The 23,835-nt window shown below is 40.3% G+C and overlaps 1 protein-coding gene across 1 annotated transcript; it reads right to left on the reverse strand.

Annotated features, from left to right (window-relative positions):
- Positions 1 to 7,162: 7,162 nt before the first annotated feature.
- LOC149299222 (M-phase phosphoprotein 6-like) lies at positions 7,163 to 15,222 on the reverse strand. Its single transcript, XM_089486551.1, has 5 exons — positions 15,175 to 15,222; positions 9,240 to 9,352; positions 8,244 to 8,334; positions 7,535 to 7,632; positions 7,163 to 7,298 (listed from the first exon to the last, which is right to left on the reverse strand). The coding sequence occupies exons 1-5, from the start codon at positions 15,220 to 15,222 to the stop codon at positions 7,163 to 7,165; spliced, it is 486 nt and encodes a 161-aa protein (XP_089342677.1).
- Positions 15,223 to 23,835: the final 8,613 nt, after the last annotated feature.

Consider the following 23,835-nt stretch of genomic DNA (forward strand, 5'->3'; position numbering starts at 1 on the left):
TTTATGTACTGACAAACCTGGAGCTATAAAAAAATGACAGTTTCATTGTCTGCCATCCCAAAATAAAGCGTTTATCATATACCTTCCATCTGGTCGTTCCTGCTTTTAGCATCCAGATGGGGATTGAAAGGCCTAATGCATGAGGCTGCTCATGCCGCCTGCCTTCCCGAGCGGCCATTGAATAGCCCTCTGTGGCAGTGGCCGCCTGTTATTGTGTGTAAATCTTCAGACCCGCACCCTTTTCATACAGCGACATTAGAAGGACTGCCTGAGAATCAAGGGAGTTGCAGGCCAGCGGGTTCAAGAGCATTGGCAGTTCATGTGCTCAGTTGTTTAGTATATAGAGCAATGCTCATTGGCATGCCCCATATAGGCAGCTGGTTTGTCCCCATACATAGGGCAGTATTTACTCTTGGGGCAAGTGTATGATATTTCCGGTTTTGCTGAAATGCTGACTTTTACACCGTTTACACTGAGCATCTTAACAAAACCATTAATGTGATCACTAAGGAACAGGCTTAGCATTATGAATCAAAGCATTTACTCCGCACGTCAGAAACGGCTACCTGAATGTTGTATCAAAGGGTTGGAAGAACACCGAGTCAAACCCATCACACCGACCACCGTTAACAAACAACGGGATATTTTACAGACCTGCTAGCGACCTTCCGAAAGCTTGCGTTTATTATTTGTTTCTTAGCCTGTAATTCTTGGCGAAGGCTTTGATCCACGTTACTCGTTAAAGGTTTGAAAGGGAAGTCCAGACTAATACCAATACACTTAGCTCTATTGGATCATGGGGAAACAAAGGGCAATTTGCGTTATCTGTAGCTGTTGTTAGATAATAATAACATAGAATAGAATCTACGAGCAGATCAGACCCGTTCAGCTCATCCAGACTGCCTGTGTTTTCTGCTGTAAAGACTCGGACCTTAATCAGTCGTTGGTCTCGTCTTAGATTTAGGAATTGAAATCCCCTAACTGCTCGGGGGCTGCTCCATTTATCTGTATACTGTACACGATCAGCCATAACATTATGTACTGAGAGGTGAATGGAATAACAATGATAATCTTGGTATTATGGCACCCGTCAGTGGGGGGATATATTAGAACGGCAGCTCTTGGGGGGTGTTCCCGGTCTGCGGTGGTCGGTATCTATCAAAAGTGGTCCAAGGAAGGAAAAGCGGTGAACAGGCGACAGGGTCATGGACGGCCAAGGCTCATTAATGCACGTGGGGAGCGAAGGTTGGCCTGTGTGGTCAAATTAGACCCCTGTCCACCGATGAAAGCATCTAAAATGGGCACGTGAGCATAAGAACTGGACCACAGAGAAATGTATGAAGGCGGCCTGGTCTGATGAATCACGTGGATGGCCGGGTGCGTCGCTTACCTGGAGAACACATGGCACCGGGACACATCCATGGAGCCCCCGCCTCACAATTTACAGGACTTACAGGACCACGTTTCGACGGGCCAGGGCTGTTTTGATAGCAAAAGGTTGACCTACACAATATTAGGCAGGTGGTCATAATGTTATGGCTGATCGGTGTATGTATATTATTATATATTAGAGCTGGAAAACATAACGTTTTAAATTAATTTTTCACTTTTTTTTTTTTTTAGCCACCAGTCCGCAGGCATTATTGACAGATCACTGCTGATTAATACTATTTCCCCCACAATGTTTCACCCAATACATCACAGAATAAACCCGGTATATTAACACCATACTCGACCAGGTTATAACGGTAATATATTTGCAGCTAGCTAAGTAATTGACACAAGTAGAGGAATGACAGCTTCATCCCAGGGGAGCCTAAAACACAAATGAAACTACTTTGATTTCAAAATTCAACTGGAGGGAGTATTCGTACTTTGCGAAACATCTGAAAGAAATATTGATCAGGGACACCAGTTTTGCTGAATATTATTGTGCACGGATTTAGAGGACTCATAATGAACCCTGCTGAATGTAATCGTGACATCGTAAATCACACCATTACCGAGATGGGAGTCCTTATTACTGACATGAAAGAGATGAATACGCAAAGAATACAGGATGAGCGTGGGAACCCAAAAACTCACTTCTGCAGCCATACCCGGTAACCAAAATTCAGCTTATTTTGGATCAGTTTGGCTGCAAGCTTCTTAGAGATCCTGCAGGTTTAGAACTCGAGGAAATTCAATGGATGGAGGGCGGTGAGGGAATTTAAACACGCATGGGTTAGACACACGGCTCCTGAATATAAGACGAGACCGACTACTTTGCGTAGTTACCGTATCAGCCTCTTTTCCTTCAGCTTTACCGATCAAAACAAACGTGCGTCTTATGATCCGGGCTTTCGTAATAAATAGAACCTAGAATAAAACTTTGTATCGTTTGTTGAAGAATCTTTCTAACCAACGATTAATGACTCCTGGGACATGCCGATATTAAGAGAGTCTTACCAGTCTTCCCCAAGGAAGTCGGTATAAATTATATGATTTATAAGTTCATTCGAAAATATTATTTACAAATACATTCTGGGGGAAATAGAATATAAGCAACAATTTGGCTTTAAAAAGAGGTTTAATCAGTCTAAAAATGTGATCTGTAGGAATTAGGTAAACTCCTTTTCTCAGGCTGCCGAATTTGTATAAATGTGCTTTTTTTGTTGTTCCATCTTCTGTTGATGTTGTAACTTCCACCATTCTGCTTCTGGAAGACCTGTACATCTAAGACCCAAAGAAAAGGAATCTTTGGAACATTGTGATTATGACATTTGGGCAGTTACTTTGCCCGATTGGACATGCCAGGAAAACGGGACTATTTTTTAACATACATACCTTGCATTATCATCCTTCTTTATATTCCTTACTGTTCAGATTTTGCATGACATATTTACTTCCAGATTGACAGCATTTATGGGGCCTTCCGTTTCAATAAAATACTGAGATGGTTCAAACCACCCCGAAATATTTTCGAGGTGTTGCTCCGTGGAGAATTATAAACGTTCAAGTCAGGGTCAGCAGAAGGATAATCGGATTGTCGCACGAACGCAATGAGAAAGGATTATCTGTGCTGGACACATTAATCCTGGAGCTAAGAAGACACTATCCTGTTAAGGGGATTAAAGGAATAAGCCAAAAGAGATCTGATTTAACCACTCAGACCCTGAAACATTACTAGGAGGGGACACTTAACGTAATTAGGATGCTACACTGTATCAATAATCAGAGGCAATTAGAACGATAGCCATTAAAACCAAAACTCCTACCATTTGTTTTCTGCACGTGGGATATTTTATTGTCGGTAGATACCTGGCAACGTGCGCTTAGTAGGTTTGTTACTTGAAGAAGAGCAGGAACGCTTACAGAAAGTTTTGCATAGGTGCCCCTTAGTCCCTGTTTTACCGTGTGATGTATACGGGAGATGTAGCCTTCCCTACATTTGTGTGTCTGTACATGTCTGTATCAGACACACATCACAAATAATTGGAGAAGGCAAGGGATGTTGTATTCTTCAACTGGACAGATTTTAAGGAGATTGTTATAAAAATGACTATTATTAGCAATGCAGGTCTGATCACGTTGCCAATTAACATAATAATTATGGCGCTCCTACTGAGATGTCAGACTTATCAAAATAAAGCATTTACATCAGTTACCAGCAGCACAATATTACAACGCTTTGTGGGGTTTTTTTAAAACGATTATAGCCACATTTAAAAAAGTAAGCAGGGGCCTGCTGCATCGTATAGGAGCTTGTAACGAAAATATTCCAACTATAGACATATTTATAGTGAAAAAGGCATATAGTGTGTCACTTGATTTGACACGTTCCACGTCTGTTATTGTTTCACAAACAACGGATCACAGGTAAATCGGGCTTTGGCTAGTAATGGTTATTAGCGCGAAGGTATATAGAGAATACAATTACCCAGCTAAATGATTTTGGTTTTTTTGGAACCTTTTTTGTAAATCTGCTTATGTGGAGCTACTCTGCATGAAACCTGCACCTGCTAAAAGCCTTGAAAAACGACAGCAAGCCCTAAAAAGCTATATTCATGTCATTTTTTCTAGAAATAATATATATTTAAATTTTTGAGCCGTCTAAGCACTAGAATTTCTGGTGTTCTGAGCACTTTCGTATAATTCTGCTCTTGCAGGCCTTGCTCAGCTGACACGCAGCTCCTTGCCTTCATGTGGCAGATTGTAGAAATGTCTGTTTTTAGCCTAAAAAGGGCCATCATACGCTCTTTAATGCATAGGATCGCGGTGCAGTCCCTTTGAATGTTCAAGGTGTCCCTTTCGCAAATGCATATAGGATTCTTTAGAGTCCCCATATCCATTTGCCCCTTTCCCCACTCCCAGCTATAATCTATTGCAAGAGACGGCCGATATACTCGGCTCCAGCGCTGGCTCGTTGGACGCTGTAGGCAGGGGTCGGTTCAGTCTGTGCTTCAGCCCAAATGGTTATCACTAGCCAATTGTGGCTTATTTTTAAAGTGTATAATTAACATTATCATGTGAACCGCAGTATAAAATGACTGTTTGAGGGTTTCCTAAGAGATGCTATTTTGGAGTATCTCAATGAAAATAAGTGTATGACTCCATATCAGCATGGGTTTACAAGGGATCGGTCCTGTCAAACTAACCTGATCAGCTTTTATGAGGAGGTGAGCTCAAGACTGGATCGGGGTGAATCGCTGGATGTCGTATATCTTGATTTTTCCAAAGCATTTGATACGGTGCCACATAAAAGGCTCGTACATAAAATGAGAATGCTTGGGCTGGGGGAGAATGTGTGTATGTGGGTAAGTAACTGGCTCAGTGATAGGAAACAGAGGGTGGTTATTAATGGTACATACTCTGAGTGGGTGACTGTTGCTAGTGGGGTACCACAGGGGTCAGTTTTGGGTCCTATTCTTTTTAATATATTTATTAATGACCTTGTAGAGGGATTGTATAGTAAAGTATCAATCTTTGCAGACGATACTAAGCTCTGTAACGTGGTTAACACAATAGAGGACAGCGCACGATTACAAATGGATCTGCATAGGTTGGAGGCTTGGGCTGGGATGTGGCAGATGAGGTTCAACACAGATAAATGTAAGGTTATGCACATGGGGAAGAAAAATCCAGGCTGGGAATATGTATTAAATGGGAAAACACTGGGGACGACTGACATGGAAAAGGACTTAGGAGTTTTAGTTAACAGTAAATTTACCTGTAGCGACCAGTGTCAGGCAGCTGCTGCTAAGGCAAATAAAATCATGGGGTGCATCAAAAGCGGCATAGATGCCCACGACAAGGAAATAATTCTACCCCTGTACAAGTCACTAGTCAGACCACACATGGAATACTGTGTACAGTACTGGGCACCAGTGTACAAGAAAGATATAGTGGAGCTGGAGAGGGTTCAAAGACGGGCAACCAGAGTAATAAGGGGAATGGGAGGACTACAGTACCCAGAAAGATTATCAGAATTGGGGTTATTTAGTTTGGAAAAAAGACGGCTTAGGGGGGACTTAATAACTATGTATAAATATATAAGGGGACAGTACAGAGATCACTCCCAGGACCTATTTATACCCAGGACTGTATCTATAACAAGGGGACATCCTCTACGGCTGGAGGAAAGAAGGTTTCTACACCAGCACAGACGGGGGTTCTTTACAGTAAGAGCGGTGAGATTATGGAACTCTCTGCCAGAGGAAGTGGTGATGGTAAACTCAATAAAAGAGTTCAAAAGGCGCCTGGACGTGTTTCTTGAAAGCAATAATATTACAAGTTATCGATATTAGATTAATAGGGACAGAACGTTGATCCAGGGATTTATTCTGATTGCCATATTTGGAGTCGGGAAGGAATTTTCCCCCTGGTATGGGGCAATTGGCATCTGCTTCATAAGGGTTTTTTGCCTTCCTCTGGATCAACACAGTAGGGACACAATATGTATATAGGTTGAACTTGATGGACTTTGGTCTTTTTTCAACCTTATGAACTATGTTACTATGTTACTATGTTACTATGTTACTATGTTACTCAAACTATTTACGCACACATATAAGTGATTCGGAATTAAAAGCTCTAAAAAGTGCCGTGTTTACAAACTTTGGTCAGGTTTTTGTTTATGGTTAAAACGCTATGTTTACAAGATTTGTAAACATTTACAAGATTTGTAAACATAGCTTTTCAGCCATAAACAAAAACCTTTAACCTCTTTGCTGGAAACAACATAGCTTTACTGTATGAAGCACGGCCAAACGTAAACCATTTAATAATGAAACAAAGCGAGTGGGGGGGTCTGTTTTTGGTTGGTATTCACCTTTCCATAAGGCCAACATGCTGGGGGCCACTCGCTCACATAAAAATCCTTAAGTGGATCTTTGACGCACTCGGTTACATACCGATCGATAGAAACATTGAACGAAATGTTTCGGAAGGTAAACCAGCCCCTGGACAATTCAATGAAGTTCCTGGGGACAGAACCGGCTCCATGATACACGGATAAGAAACCCCAAAACACGGAGCTTAATACCAGCGCTGCTCCAAACCTGAACTAAAAATGTGGCTACATAAGTGTGTGCACGATCAGATAATTAATAGAAGAATTTTCATAATGATATCAATGCTTAGAGTGTTTCCTTATTCACATGACTTACAACAACCTGGGGGGAAAAAATCATTAATCTTATGGCTCAGAATTATGCGTCGGTTTAATGAATAATTTATCAGCAAGTACCTGCAGGCTCTTTATTGTGCAAAAAGGATTCTGTGTTTTGCAACCAATTAGAAGAAAATAAATCATTACTGTTGTAAGCAGGGTTTTATTTTCCTTTTCCTCAGTTCTTAAGTTTCTGTGGCAAACAGATGTACATTGATGTCTATTACCATACAGAAATTACATTTAACAAAAACCTGCCCCTACTTTAGATCTTAATGTTTCCACAAGGTTTTTTTTTTTTTTTCTCTCTCTCGCCGACACAGCGGTTCAATAAACATCGGTATAAAATAAATACAAATTTACATGTATTTCTGTAAAAAGTAGCTTAAGCCAGTCTTTCAAAATAACCATTTCAGTAAAAATTAAAAAATAAAAATTAAAAAAAAAAGCTTCTGAAACACTTTTAAAAATGAAAAAAACTGGGCAGTTCTCACTTATTTGATGTGTAAGCTTTTAATCCTGCGGCTTTATGAATGTCTTCTTTATTTTATTGCTCGGGACATTACAGTTCTCATCTTCATCCCTTAGTACTTTCTGGTCTCGCTTTTTTGCAAATTTTTTCTGGATGGTGCCAACTAATGACTCATATCTGCAAAAAAATAACACCCCCCCCCAAAAAAAAAAGATTCTGAATGTTTGTTATACTTATTCTGAACACAAAGGCTTTTATAGTGAGCATATAACATCGCAATGGTTGCGAATTAGGTTGCATGGATCACATCAATGCCATGTTCTTGCCATAATAATATTAAATACATTTAATTAAACGCCATTGTCTATACAAATTCTCATGGAAAACTAGCCAGCAAACAAAATGGATCTCACCTTCGGGCCATTTCTTCATCTGTAACATCAACCTCCATTTTTCCATCATCTATAACTTCCTCGGTCTTTTCCTTGGCGTTCATCTGGATCATCAGCTTCTAATAAAAATCATAATGTAATATTCACAGTTAGCCTTTTTTAGTTTCAAGAATCCGAGGATAAGGGTATTAAGTAAGCTAGCACTGGACGTCTCTAAAGAGGTTTTTCAAACCAGTATACGCCACATATACCTTATAACTGCATTAAAACGATCCAATTCTATGCCGTACATCCTGACGGAAGCCTGCTCTTGACATCATTCCAGTTTTTGGAGGTATAGCAGAAGTAATTTGGCTTTACGTTAATATAACTCAAAAGGAGCACATCATATTTTACGTTGTACTGCTGGAAGTACTTGGAGGGAAAACCCAATGATGGCTGGTTGCCCGCTCCACCGAAAGCTGCCATTTCTCATGGAGGTTATTGCTTGCTGACACAATGAAACTCATAAAAGCAGCCATATAGCTTCTGTTGGGCAGGAGTTATTGCAGAGAGGTTTGAAACCCATTCTGCTGAGGAACGGACTAAGGAAAGAGACAATTTGCTACTTTAGCCAATGAGATTATGGCAAAAATGTGCGCGAGGAGAACATCTTCCATGACCATTATTAAGGTCTGACTTCTACAGCAAGGCAATGGCATTGGTTATCGGGTTTATGCTTCATACTAACCTCGACCTCCGGGTTAAACCCTTTAAAGGACATTCTGCCAAACAGGAATTCTTCACATGGAAGGAAACTTCTCTCTTCAATGATGAAACTCCTGAAAGGGACGCAAAAGTCTGCTTCATCTTCCAAACCAAATCAAAAGGCACAATGGGTTATGCAGAATGAAGGATGCTATGTTAAGTGATGTAGCCAAACCACTGGTTGGTGGGACGTTTCTCATGTATTAAGAGAAACAGTTCTGTAAATACTATTTAACTACTAATTCTTTGCTGTGGTGGCCTTCTGTAGCAAACCACAGAATACTGATTCAAACCAGATGAGTACACTTTTTCTTTAAGCTAAACTTTAAACGGCGCACAATGAGCACCCTTTCAGTCATAGACAGTCACACGGCTATTATCTGCACATAAACCAAGGTATAAAATTAATTTAAACCAATTGACACTAATAGAATTCCACTCGGCCATTCTATACGTCCACGTAAGAGCTTAATTTGGAGGCGTCTATGTTCTCTTAAATGCATATTTTTCAAATATGACACTTATTACCCTGGAGGTGACATTCATTTAGAGGAGCTGAAAGATGGCAAAAAATGCAGGAAATTGAGCTCTCAAGACAGAAGACACCCGCAAAGCACAATGCACCCCCTTCCTCAGTCCTGGGGTAAAAAGCCTTGTCTTTCTTAAAAACCTGAATCCCAAATCCCTTAATAAGAAAAGCCAGTTTGCCGCCTGCAGGACGGACTATAAATTCTAGTGGTAAGATGAAAAGCTCCACGGCCTTCCAATTATCGCAGGACGCAGCTTTCTGCTTTTAAAAACCTATTTCTAATACAAACCCCATAAATTCTGCGGTCACTTTCTGAGCAGATACCCAAAACACCAAGTAGGCAGCCATCCTAACCCCTGTCTGAACTGGATCTAAACCCCACACAGACAGGCCAGTGGAGGGTTAATACAACAGAATACAGGAACCCATCCGGATACACGAGCTCCTTACTCTCTCTCTTTGAGTTCGGGTAAATCCAGGTACCAGTGCTCATCGCTGATTATTTTCTTCTCATCTTCTTCCAGTTGTTTTCTAGTCTCTGCATCAATGCTCCGCTGCATAAACTAAAGAAAGCAGATAAAGAAATCAAGGGTCAAGAAACGTACATATTCTACGCTTTTATTTTTCACGTAAACACTACTTTTGGCCTCATATGCAAATAAGAGCAGGTATTCATTTGCATATGGGGGGCATAAGACAGATCTAACACATTCAAACTATTTCATTTTGGAATCCACCCTTTTACCTGTAATTATACCACTAAATTGAGGAGATTTATTTTTGTGATCTAGAGCTAGAAACCAAAGTGACATTTAGGCGACTGATCCCCCCTTAAGTAGTACGTGCAACTATGCAGTTTTTAAGAAGAAGAAAAAAAAAAAAACACTTAGTAAAATCTACACAGAGGGTCAAGTCTATAGCAGAAAAGAAAAGAAACATAGGAAGTATTACACGATACAGAAAATGTGATTTATGACTCGCTCATCTTGGTTGTCTGGGCACAAGGGCAGAAGAACTGGAAGAGATTTCTGGTGCTCAGGTTGCACAGAAACCTCCTGCCAGATCAATAGAGAAATCAATTGTTAAGCAGCCTGGTCACTGACCCCCCCTACAAGCTGTCAATTAATGCCGGAGTACTCCGTCATCGTCTGCTTACATGCATCAACCCAGCTCTCTGGGCCGTATCATGGGGTTAGCTTTTTTTTTTTCCCTCTCTCTTCTAATTTAGGAAAAGGCTTAAACAGAAAGCGTACGGGGGCAGGCGGATATTCGGTACCGCAGACGCTCGAGGCTTTCATATCGTGCATCCACAATTAGTATAAAGAGGAAAATGTGACGCTTATACATTTACATAGCGAGATGTAACTTTCGACACCTTAGATGTCTCTTGGTGAGAGATAATGACATTTAAGGTGTACCAGCATGACATTTCTCTGGTTAGAACGACCTCTGATCCACCAGCAAAGCTGACACGTGGCCTGGTCCTGATAAAACCGACTTGAAGCCCACGGGCGAGACGTATCGGAGGATTCACAGAGACACTTAAATAGAGTATATTTTATGATAGTGTTGTGATTTAATAAAGTATTTATTCTACATTTTACACCACTTTTTATATTATATTTATATACATATACTCCAAACACTCTGCTGTCCATCACCTTAAAGGGGGAGTACTGCCCTAAGTCTCGACAAGGTGAGAGGCTAACTGTAGCCACCTTTTTCTGGTCCATTTTGGATGTGTTGCAATACGGCTCTATGTGATTTTATCCATTTGTAGATATCTCCATTTAAATACAGTTAGGTGTGTGATCCCTAATGACACCAGGCGTTGATGATTTGAGTCAGTCTTTGTCTGACTCATCAGAATGTGTTTTTTTATACTTATTTTTTTTTTTAATTCACTATATTTGCACTATTATTTATTTTTTTTCTTGTCATTTTTTCCATGTCATTTATTCTACATAACCCATTGGGGTGAGGGTGAGTTACGTTTATATTTACTTCTGTCGCTCCGCTCACTGTTGGTGGGTTGCACCACCAATACCTGTCTTATCTTGTTGAAGTGTGGGAGAGTGGGATTCCCACAGAGTGTTGTAGCGCATGTACACTTTTACCTATTGTTTTTTCAATTTTGTACAGCCTTTGAATTGCTGGGAACGACAATAAAATAAAATTGTAGCCGTCTACTAAAAATGACAATTCCTAAAACGGACCCTCTCCCCAATTAAACACTTATCCAAACGGAACTTTGCTGAACGCCACGGATTCCGAGAAAACATTTTATTCCAATTACGCCTCCTCTCAACGCTGACAAACAGTATAATTTTTTACCAAACGGCCCCAAGCGTGTTACTCAGTGGTTGCTTTAAGTAGCGTTGTTTCATTGCGCCATCCCAGTGACATTTCACCCACCGAACACATTCCGGTAAGTGAGTAAATTAGCGGGTACACGGCCTTTCCAGTGTTATTAGCGTTCCATTAGATAAGGGGGGCTGGCTGTGCTTATATGTCAGGAAAAATACTTTACGCCCGGAAGCAGGTATTGTAGTTCAGTGCATGGCGTCCCTGCTCTAATGCGGGTCACCAACAACTCAAACTCATTATTCTAACCTCGTTTAATCGCTCCCTCAGCGGCAGCTCGACATTACGTGTGCTCACATAGCAATAGGGCGCCCACCTGCCTTCAACGGACAGGTACAGAGGCGTACATTCGTGTTTACAATCGGCACGCGCGGGGGTTTAAGTAAAAAATAAAATTGGACAGATAGATCATTTTAACTCCTGCTGCAAAATCTGCGCACAGAGCAGATATTGTATTTCAAATGTATCAATTAAAACATCAGGTTCGTAAACTCTATACATCAAAATATTTTTGATCATTTGTTGCTGTAAAGAATAATTTGAAAATAAATGATAGTATTTTCTAAATAACCCATAATTGTATATAGATGACAATTTTAATACAACAGTAAATGCATTCCTTTGTGGTAAAAGGCTCTACATAGTCTGTTCTTTAGGGGTGTGTCCACAAAAGGTTCAAATAGCCCAGGGGTGTCCAAGTTTTTTCTGCAGTGGGCCACTTCATCAGAATTGTATACGTGCGAGGGCCGCACTTATTTTTCACTGTGAGAAAATATGGCCTTTAATAAAATATGCAGATTAAAATTAAGTAAATGACACAAAACCTTTACTTTTCCTCTCACTGATTTCTGGGCCTAGAAAGTTTTGTGACTACAAATTCAGGATTCTGGATAAGTAAAAATGAAATAGTTATATTTATCCTAGGGATGCACCGAAATGAAAATTCTGGACCAAAACCGAGAAATTCAGGGTTCACTTAGCCTAAACCAAAAATGACCCCCCCACACCTTTAAAAATAATAAAAAATCCCACACTTTCAATAAAAGTAATTTACACACCAAAATTGGACAAAAAAAAATGTAACAATGTAAATATATATATATTATGATTGTTAACAGCAATCTCAGGCATACCGAGATTCCAGCATGTACTGGTTGGCTGGGCATGATAGGAGTGTGATTGCTGTCAACAATCATATAAATTAATATTGTTATTGTATTTCTTCGTCCAATTTTGGTGTGTTAACCACACTTATTAAAAGTAAGTAAGTAACACACTTTACTGTTAGCAATCACACTCCTATCATGCCAAGTCAGCCAGTACATGCTGGTACAGGGCAGCTAGCCAGGTTTAGGAGGTGATAGGAGTGTGATTGCTAACGGCAATCAGTCCGATCATGCCTAGGTTCCAGCACTTACACATCCATGCTATCACACACACACACTCATTCATTCACAGATTCATTCCCTCAATCACGCATACTCATTCAAACACCCTCCCCCACCCCCTTACATGCATTGCAGCTCATCGATACCACCCAGACTTCAGCAGGTTCTCTTGTACTGCACGGAGGAAGCAGGACTGGAGCAGAGTCACATGATGTTGGACGCCCCTGCAATAGCCGATTAAAACTAAGCAACTTGTCAATTTGAGGATTTTAACCACCCAAAGTGGCTCAACAAAACCTTTATCAACAGGAACTGAAGTTGGCGTGGGTCGGGTTGGGAGACTAGTTAAAATCCTACTCAGGAGGAGATAAGTTGACCCAGAAGTCCATTAAACTCCGCCAGACAGCCTGGCTGACTCCATGCAGAGTAAACAAGACCAACTCGACAACGAACCCTACAGTATCTGATGTAACTGGGCTTACGTGTAACTCAACCGTGTTGGAGAATCCGGTTTATCCACAGTTATTTAGTTTTAAAAATTATTGCTCCAATAGCATTCCATTTAAAATAAAAATGGAAAATTACAGTCTCCGAAAACGAGTGGGTCCGAAGGAGAGCCATCTTATCGTATAATACAACCGCACACTTACACCTTACGAGCCGGACTGGCTCATACACGTTAATTTAGATTTTAGATTTATTTTCATGCGGCATCGCTGCTAAATGACAACGTTGACACCATGAAAGACCGTCTGACTATTTCTGATCGGAAATCAGCTTCACAGTGACTTGTGACAAGTGACTCTTGTGTTCCTGCCCACACGCACGGGTCAGAAATCTGACGAGAAAATGCCGATAGAGACTTGATTGCATTGTAACCGTCACCAGCAGAGAGCTTTTCAGACCACGAATCTGACAACACCACTTCTCCAAATACAAGTTCAAAGAGTAAATTGCTGGAGAAAAGGAGGACATTCATAAAGCAGCTCCCGAAACCCATCAACCATTTAACACAGCTGGAGACGGATTATATAAAACTGTGGCGTTCCAAGCATCCGCGCAATTAGAATCTGGCCAGTTTGACACTTCGGAGTTTAATCAGCTAAGTCACCTAAACCAATAACTTTTAGCTAAAAGTACCCTCGCTGGAAGCCCCATTAACCTCAAGGAAAAAAACCCATATCAGAAAAACACGGTAGCGAGTATTTCTCCCACTGATTGTCATTTAAATTCCCGTTTAACACTCAATAACAGCTATCGCACATATGTGAATAGACCCCCAGGTGAGACTTTTATAGCCTGTACTGCTAATCACTAGAATAATTTAAAAACCTCCATTATTTCGGAGCGGAGCGTAGTATTACAATGACGTTTGTAGGTCTGGGAGATGCGGAAGACAAAAAGTACGGTACAAACACATTATAACGTCACCGAGAGGAGTCCGGAGGGCTTTCCACATGCTGACACGTAGCTTTGTTTCTTTAGTAAATCGTGATGTTTTGTATCAGTACCCGCTATGAGTATTCCAATGATTCATAGAGTTGCACTAGCAATGGACTAAATGACAAGATGACATATATGCTACTATTGAAAAGCTTGGGGTCACTCAGAAATATCGTTTAAGAAAGAAATGCAAATTTTGTCCATTAAAATAACATGAAATGGGTGAGAAATCCAGCGCAGGGGTTAATGTTGTAAATAACTATTGTTGCTAGAAAAGACTGATACTGAATGGAATCTCTTAATAGGCGTACAGAGGCCCTTTATCACTCCTGTGTTCCAATGGCCCTTTATCACTCCCATCACTCCTGTGTTCCAATGGCCCTTTATCACTCCCATGTTCCAATGGCCCTTTATCACTCCCATCACTCCTGTGTTCCAATGGCCCTTTATCACTCCCATGTTCCAATGGCCCTTTATCACTCCCATCACTCCTGTGTTCCAATGACCCTTTATCACTCCCATCACTCCTGTGTTCCAATGGCCCTTTATCACTCCCATCACTCCTGTGTTCCAATGGCAGGATGTGTTCGTTAATGAAAGTTTAAATTTAAAAGACTAATCAATGGTTAGGAAACCCTTTTGCGATTATATTACGGCTAGAAACGTCCTTGTTTTCCATGATGTTGGGTGCGACCCTGCAGGAGGATTGTGTGGAGCACTTACATACTTCTCACCTACATATCTGCTAGTAACGTGTTGGTTAACACGCTATCTATAGTTCACTGATATAAACTGTTGCCGTTTACGTCACGGCAGGGCAGGGCAGGGCAGCGGGGTACCGCATGCATACCCCAGCCATGCATACCCCCCCCAGCCATGCATACCCCAGGTTTATTGATACCTCTATAAGACCACAGAGAACCCATGTGATGCTGGGTGCGGCAGGCCATAGGTAAAGAGCTGGGGGGTGATTTATTTAAGTGTGGCTATACCTTTAAACTCACACAAGTTATACATATCTGCACACACCGCTGTGTACATGACATATGTGGCTATACACTTCCAATGCAGAGCATTGAGGAATATACAGCCATTGCAAAGCATTAAGGCACTGGCAGGGGGACTGCACACATCACGCAGGCACAAGCAATCGAACAGCACGTGTACGCTGCAGCCGGCGCCGCCGTTACCTTCATACGCAACAAGTTCTTGGACAGCTTCCCGACCTCGACGGCCATTGTTAGCGGCGGAATGAGGGGCCGTTGGAATCACACGGGGAAGGCCTTCACACCGGTTCAGACGCTGCTAATCAACAGAGAGCCACCGATCGGCAGCAAGAAATACAGGCCGATCTATCGATGCCAGATACGTTCTGTTCAGCACCACGTGATTGTAGCTGGTCATAGCTTATCATTGTCAGCTGCAAACCCGTATACATGTGTGTGCGTGTATATATATATATATATATACACACACACACACACACACTACCTTCATATTCTTTCTGATTATTATTATTTTTATATTAAGTAGTGAATATAGTTACAAAGACACAAACACGGAAACTGATTGGGGATGGTTGTTTTATCATAGATATATTCGTGTATATATATATATACTGTAGATAGATAGATATAATATACATAGATACAATGTATTCTACATCTTCTAAATTATAATAAATTGTTGCAATCATGTAAATAAACCACTAAAGATGCTGTTCGGCTGAGACATTAATTGCGCTCTCCAGTATTTTACGAATATAAACTTTATACTTTCCGCTAGAGATCTAATCACATAAATGCGACACAGAAATGTTCAGGAAGCTTTTTCAGTTTCCACGGCAACAACGTGCAGGCACCTGCTTTTGTGTCACATGACAATGAAGCGATTGCGGCAAAAATGATGAATGAAGAAAATTTTGAGAAATAATTATTTCTGGGAAGGGTCTCGGTATTCAGAACTATGAATGATGTTTCTAATGGTGTTTTTAATTACAGAAATTTTACATTCTGCAAGGGAGGTGGGACAGCACTCTGTCTGTCTATCTATCTATCTATCTATCTATCTATCTATCTATCTATCCATACACCTTTCTTTCTGCTAAATTGTTCCATGCTTATTATTTTGCCCCAGAGTTGCTCTTTATTCATTTCCCCGTCTATACATAGGCGCAAATGATAACGGTAGAAATATCCATTGAAGCTTGTCACTCGGCAGGGATAAATTTGCTCCTTCTACCAAAGCTCAGGCTTTTACATCCCATATCGCCAAATGAAAAACGATTCTGTCAGAGCGAAACAAGGAAAAAATAGCACAAAGAAAGAGACTGAATCCAGTTCAACAAGCAGAGACACGGAAAGAGGAATGTTTAATTGGATAAAGCCAGGTAAAGCCATTTAAATCCAGATACACACATCCAATATTACATTACAGTTTAGCCATATTTGTTCGGTTTTTATTGTTCGGATAAATGACTATGTAATATTACTTTGTCTTTGAGTCTGTTACACTTGCTGAGGATTTCATCAATACGGCGCCTTTGCTGGTGTTAGTATCCCCCCTGATGTGATGTAAACTGGAAGCTTGGACATAATTCAGCTCCATGTTATGCACATAATTCATTTTGGTTCATAGCTGCTTGGAATTCCATTAGTAAACCACTTATCACAACACATATTTTACTTCCTATCCCTGTGGATAGTTCCTTTGTATCTGGCGAACCCTTCCTGAGCAGAAAATGTCTTTAAATCACTGAAACGCAAGTGGAATTAATTAATGTCCACACTGTTTCCCACAAGCAGAGTCATGGAGTGAGAATGGATGCAGAATTTAGCCTATATTTTCATATCAACCAGGACCTAAAAGGCCATAAGGGTCTGTAGGCATGGTACCAAATACAGGCATTTTATGGATCTTTTAGCCCCATTTCACAGCAGGGGATGACACGGTACTCGTCGTGACTGGCCATCCCCACATTACATTAGCAAATACTCTCCTACTCGATCCCTACGTTCTTCCCATGGGCTAAGGCTCTCCTCCTCACTCATCACCTCTTCCTTTTCCCGTCTACAAGATTTCACTCGATCTGCCCCATATCTCTGGAATCTACTCCCACTGAACCTTCAGCATTCATCCTCCCTCCCAACATTCAAGAAACATCTAAAAACCCACTTCTTCAGAGAAGCCGCACCATCTTAGCTGCTAGAACTTCCTTGTCATCGATACAACCGCCACACTACCTCTCACCCTTTCTCTATGCCTTATGTTTGTCACCCCATTCCCTCAGGATTGTAAGCTTGCGGGGAGGGCCTCTCCACCTAATGTATCGGTTTGTCTTAGTCTGTCAATTCTCGTCTTGTCAGACCCCTTGAATTTATGTATTGTATTAAGTGCTGCGTAAACTGTTGGCGCTATATAAATAAAAGATAATAATAATTACATGTCCTGAGAAATAATTGGCCCATATAATATCAACAACGGACTGGAGATGGACTCAACACATCCCAGGAGATAAAGAGCATTTCTACCCAAAGCGTAATGCTGGCCGTTTCAATATTTCACTTGGAATTCCATGGATGTACGTCTCCCGAATCTAGCTAATCCATACTACCATGTCTTACTTCCAAATGTTATGGATGTCAACACCTTTTATTCTTTAAAATAATGTTTCACCATCAACTTTTGCACTAGGTGTGATGTCATTGTTAGGTATTTCTTACACGTGGAAACACAACTCAATGTGTAGGAATAACATTGTTTCAATTATTATTATTATTAGTTTTCACTCGCTCTTACTCTCACAGGATTGTATGTTGGAAGATATATGTTTATAGAAAGAAAGACAGAGAAAGAAGCATATATATTAACAATAACGATCATGAAGTATTATTCTGTGTATTCTATTAGAGGCCTGGAATAAAGTGTGGATAATAGAAGGGATTTACACCCTAGGAGAATGGTGCAGATACATATAGACAGTTTTATTAGCACAACAAAGATAAATACAAATAACAAGCACCATTGCTTGCTATTAAGGGAAAAATAACCCCAGGTTGGGTTCAATTGTGTGGGTTTCTCCAGAAATGCATGCTAACACCGACCAAGTTTTTTACCCCTAGACGTTGCGTGTAAATAAGAGCCAAAGGCCCCGCGCACATTTATTTTATTTATATCCCGAAGATCCCAGCACTATGCTAGAAACAAAGTATATAAAGAAAGCAGAGCAAGCATCTAACAGAAGTAATTATCTGGAGTGAGATAAGAAAGGAGATCTTTGCATGTTTATTAGTAATTGGAAAGTGTACTAGATATATCAGATACTCCTAGAGGAGCAGGAGAAGAAGCCTCTGGCAGTATCTTACATACAGACACAGTAAGCGTTAAGAATATCTCGCACATCAATCATTTCCACGTTTTTTTCCGCGGCTGTCTTTTCCACGAGGCTTGCAAGCCAAGTATTCACCGCAATGCAAATCACACACCTTATCTAGAATGGGAACAGACAAATCCGATGGCTGCAATATGTCTTTGTAACAAATACAACTGGATCCACATAATGAACTTTCAGAGCAAACCTTAATTTCTCTGAATAATAATCTTTATTCTGTAACGATCACGGAACACTTTACTCGGCTTCTGTCGAGTTTTAATTTCATTTATAATAAATAATGTAGCGCGCTAAGCCGGAGAAGATAAAGGTGAATTTCACGTAGTACCCGCTCGGTATAATGGAAATATTAACTACCTTGTTCTCAAACAGGTTTCCAATTAGTTTCCCGGGGAAATGATATTCTACGTTCATATAGATACAATAGCTCATTTTGAAATTTAATTCTGATAACATACAAATATTTTGTCAGAAAGTTCTATAACAATTAACGTCAACTGCTTGAGTAAGTGCATTAACCCTTATTGACTCCACGGCTCCTGTATAGCTTAATGCGGAAGGAGAATGATGACTGAAAATGCAAGTTTTACTTTTCTAAGAGGGTGGTAGATACATGGAACAGCGTTTAAGCTAAGGCTAATATAGTGAGGGAATGTAAACATGCATAGGGCAGGAATATGAATCCGTTGTTGGTCTCGTCTTAGAATCAGGAGCCATTATATGAAAGTGGTCCCCCATTCAGAAAGTCCCATACAGGGATCAGGAAAAGACAAAGACAGATGAATCTGATTTTTACATAAAACCTCAAAAATTCATGTTCCCCATCATGGTTTCACATCCTGCTTTTTATTTGGATATCTGTAATACAGTTATAGATATACAAAACCCAAAGCATTATAGTGGACGTCTTATACGTTGGGCATGAAATGGTTACATATGGCACAAGTGTGTGTATTATACAGCACATCCATGAAAGCGTATCCTGGTAACGTTGTGTAAATGAAGCACTTGCAACAAGTGGTAACCGAGCTGGCATTTCTTCGTACCGCACAGCGGGAAGGACACTTACTTGTTAGTTGAAACAGCATCTGAAGAGATATGATGGGAGTCTGGGAACGTCACGCTCAAGGCTAGGGTTGTAAGTGCACGTTGATATAAGTGGAAGATCTGACGGCCATTCTAGTATCATTGCTAGCACCATTGCTTTACCGACAGGGTGATATATAGCGGGCACAGCCTCACAGCAGAAGTGGTGAGGGGATTACAAAACGCATGGGATACGCACAAAGCTCCCGAATCTAAGACACGGCCAAGGACTGATTAGAGTCTTTACACATTATCACGAATTGGTAAAACCTGTTACTGCATGTGTTCTTTGTTCAATAGGTGTTGCCGGCCATATTGCAACTACAAGGTTAACATTAAAAAAATATATATATTGTCTGGGAATTATGCCTGTTCAATTAGCATAGAGTCACAGACTGCATATTATTATGAAAATATCAATTTTAGCATTGACGGTTCCAGGCTAGGTTACAAAAGCAAGAGAATAAATACACCATGGTGAAATAATTGGTGGTCGTTGATAAAGCATACGTTTAAACCCTTTCATTAAACCAAATTGCAAGAGGGTGGCACATGAAAATAAATCAAGCGATTTTTTATTCCGTCAACCAGTTAATCAGCTCCAGGCTGCATGACGCTAATGGAGCTAGGTATTTATCCTGATTATAAATTATAGTATTTACATTCTTATTGTGATTTCCAGATTGCGGGCTCAGGTCAATGGCGGTAAAGAGAAAAGACAAAGCCGACACCTGGCGTTACCGAAACAAATAAAAAAACAACAGAATTAAGCAAATATGTAGCTTTTTTTTTTCACTTAATACATTAAATCCCTGTAGCTGTCACCATGTCCTTCAGCATCTCCTGTCCCACCACAATAGAAGATATTTGATGATCTATGTATTAAAGGCTAAGGGTTACGTCCCTGAGATACTTTTCCAGCATTCACTAAGGTGGAACATGGGTATATCTGAAGAGGATTTGCCACCTGAACTGGGCAGAGAGCATAGTCAACTTGAACTCTTCTAAAAATCAATGGACAGTCAAGTGATAGGTGTCAGAAGCTTCTAGGAGAAAATTATCCCAAACCTGGTAGCTTTGGTTACCCCCCCGAGTATGGTTTTCACACTTGGGTATCATGCATGTCAATGGTGGATCAACCACCAGCAGTGCAAAGGGAACTTGGCAGGCAATGACACAAAGTTCAAACCCTTGTGTATGCAAGCTTTAGTGAACAGAGAGAATACGTAAGAAAGAAACTCAGTTCCCGTAGACTTATGAATAATATACTTTAGCCAAATCTGCTTTGTTGCTTGTGGACATTCGGATGCATTAAACTGTTCTTGGGAAAAATTAATGTGTCTGCATTGTAAAATTTTATTTAGTCTTGTGACAGATTAGGCTCTGTTTGGTATTCGTACAGACAATGATTTATGTAAGCGCTTTATAAATGATATTTTCAAGAAAACATTATTAATGATCTTATAGGCAACACATTGCAAAGTACTTCTGAAATAGATGGATTCATAAAAATTCCACTAAATTGCCCATGCTCTTATTAATTGGGCAGCTTTCTGCTAAGCCATGCATTCTTGGCTTTTAAATGAAGGAGGGAATTGTATAGAAGACTAAGTATTTCTGTGTATATATCTTTATGTATGTTTAATTATTTATATTTAGCGTAGGTCTGAATCTGGACATCTGCAGTAAGGTATTCAGCACCACTTCTAATGACATTGACATTAAACACTGGCCAAGGTCTCCCTAGATGGCCTCAGGGCTTACACATTAGGGTTAACAAGTGAAGGGTCCCTAAATTTAAAGCTGAGTTACCCATGGTCCTGCATGGAGCACCTCTTGGTACCTGAGCCTGAGGGGTTGTCTCAATAACCTGACAATGGTCAATGGAAGACATGAAAATATTGTTACAATCTCTCGTATTTGGGCAAGGTTCAAATAAACTGTTAACTTTGACATTTAGTGGATACAATTGCGGAGATCTCACCATTGGATGCTAGAACATGTGTAAGTCGTATGTGACTTTATCATGCCGATGACCACCTTGATGGGACATCTGATAACCATTAACATAGTGAGGGTAAGCAACTGGACACTCCACGCATGCAGAAAGGGTAATTATTTATCAGAACAAGTCAACCCTCCCCTTCAGGATCCACCAGCCATCGGTTATGATCTTACACTCTACATTCATATGAGACTCTCAAGCAATATAAAGCCTTCTCTAAAAACTATTAATGAGTTGGGTTGAAATGCGGTGCAGTCCCACTGATTCAGCTCCTTGGTAAGCAATATAGCCAACTTGGGTTACTTTGACGTAGTGGCAGAATAATAATAATTATTCTTGCTTTGTTTTATGACTATACCCATTAATTAAATTGCCTCTGTTGTCATATTTTAAAACAGCTGTGTACTTAATTGGGCCAGCAACAAATATTCGCACAAACACCCCCCCCCCCAGAGAGTGTGGCAATACATAGCAAAACAACTCCAGTATCACCCGCCTTTCCAGCACAAGAAAGCTTGTAATATATTCCGCAGAGTCTCACTGCATCATTCAACAGGAACTTACAGAAGAGTAATCTCTACAGTTAAAAGTATTTTCTCATTACAGATAATGGGATGATGAGATGAGAAATGATCCCGGCCATTTACTATTCTGAAAGCCCTCTATCTGAATAACCTATGGTGATTTAAAGGTAATGGCGGTGGAAAAATAACTCATTTAGCATGAGGTCCATTTTCCAATCATTGTTTTAATGGTTTTTACTGTCATATACCCGTTCTTGTACATACTTGTACAAAGTTGGTAATTGTATGAAATAGCTCACTGCCAATGGTGTTGTCCCCAAATTATCGGCTGTGAGATTTCACGTAGAGCTTCGCTGCCAAGAGACTAGAACGGTGTCAGAGTTGTGTCTCGCTATCGGTTCAGTAGAAACACGATATTATTTCAGACAGCTACTGGAAAGTGGTAATAATAGTATTATATATTCCATAGTTACCAGGCAGGGGGTTAGTACATTATAAAAGATTTTGCTTATGCTTTAACCTTTACTGGTGCCGAAAGATGGGTTTTGGGCAGCAATGATATCTATGTATTTCGTAAGCCTTCCCAGCATTTTGATCTCTCTACTCGTCACCAAACAACAGCATGGGGGCTTAGGTCTATCTGGTACTTAATATACCTCCAAAGCTTTTAGAATATTGAATTAAATGTAAATGTTACCGTATTCACCCTGGACTTCTATGGAGGACTAGTATTCCCCCTTTAAGCTCTAATGAATTATTTCTTTAGCACGGACCTACTCCCCTATGGGTCTACTCTAGTGCTCGTTCTTAATGTAAATATTCTTCTAAATAACTATAGATCACTACATCCCATCTATAGACACGGCAAAAAGCACCGCCAGCTGCTGTTAGACCCCTGCTTTAGATGGTTGGAAGGGGTGAAATGTTTACAGTTCATTTGTAAAGGGAATCATTTTCAAACTGCTGATTTGCAGAGAGCTTATATAAATATATATATATATAATTATACTGATTGCTATTATAGGGGATAATTAATCCCTTACTGGCATCAATCAAGATTGCAAAGACAGTATGGATATCACACAGAGTGACCTCCCAGTATCACAGACGGCTCAGCTTTCTGCTCCAGTGGAGAATTCTATATGTCAAGAGAATGGCTTTCCATCAAAACCTGTTTATGGGATATGTAGAAAAAAAAATCAGATATATGTAGTAGCAAATCAATTTATGGTTCTGTGCATGTCACACTGTTTCCCCCTACTTATAATGCAGCAAATTATACCTCTGCACAGGAGAAAACCGAAATATAATTTCACTCTGCATGATGCCTGTAATAAAATGACCTGTTTTGGTTTTTACATTTTGTACAATACCAAAAGCTATTTGTGTTCATGTATAAAGATCTTCACCATGTCCTCTTAAACTGTTTGTATCTTTTAATACAGAAGGGGATGATGGCTGCTGTATACATTTTGGGGGGAAAAGTGGGAAATACTCAGGTCAAGTATCACTACAATCATATTCTGGAGCCACTACCATGAGTCCCTGGCAAAATAGGGACCAGGAAGGCCATCATTCTTCTAGAGTCCTATTGACCTATTTCCATGGTGGTCTTACAGGAGAGGTCCTTGCCTCCACCAGTACCCGGCCGCTAAATTCTGCGAAAACGATACACAGTGCCAGAGATTACCATAGCTCCCCAATGGAGCAATAACCCCTTTACATGTGCCCAAAATAATTTTGTATTAAAGTATTGCCATTTAAAGTAACTGATTTCAAGTCAGTTTTGATGCATCTTATCCCTTTAAGTTTGCATCAGGGGACAAATGTCTCAATAAGAAAACTG

Source organism: Sceloporus occidentalis, unplaced genomic scaffold (genome assembly GCF_023333645.1).
Source record: "Sceloporus occidentalis isolate IW3139 unplaced genomic scaffold, rSceOcc1.0.p SCAF_29, whole genome shotgun sequence".
In the NCBI taxonomy this organism is placed as follows: Eukaryota; Metazoa; Chordata; class Lepidosauria; order Squamata; family Phrynosomatidae; genus Sceloporus; species Sceloporus occidentalis.

Excerpts from the sequence above, each read along its gene's own strand:
- LOC149299222 (XM_089486551.1), bottom strand. The coding sequence starts at position 15,222 with ATGGCCGTCGAGGTCGGGAAGCTGTCCAAGAACTTGTTGCGTATGAAG. Across the intron at positions 9,353-15,174 it reads AGAACTTGTTGCGTATGAAG|TTTATGCAGCGGAGCATTGA; the intron begins GTAACGGCGGCG and ends TGCTTTCTTTAG. Across the intron at positions 7,299-7,534 it reads GATGAAGAAATGGCCCGAAG|ATATGAGTCATTAGTTGGCA; the intron begins GTGAGATCCATT and ends ATTTTTTTGCAG.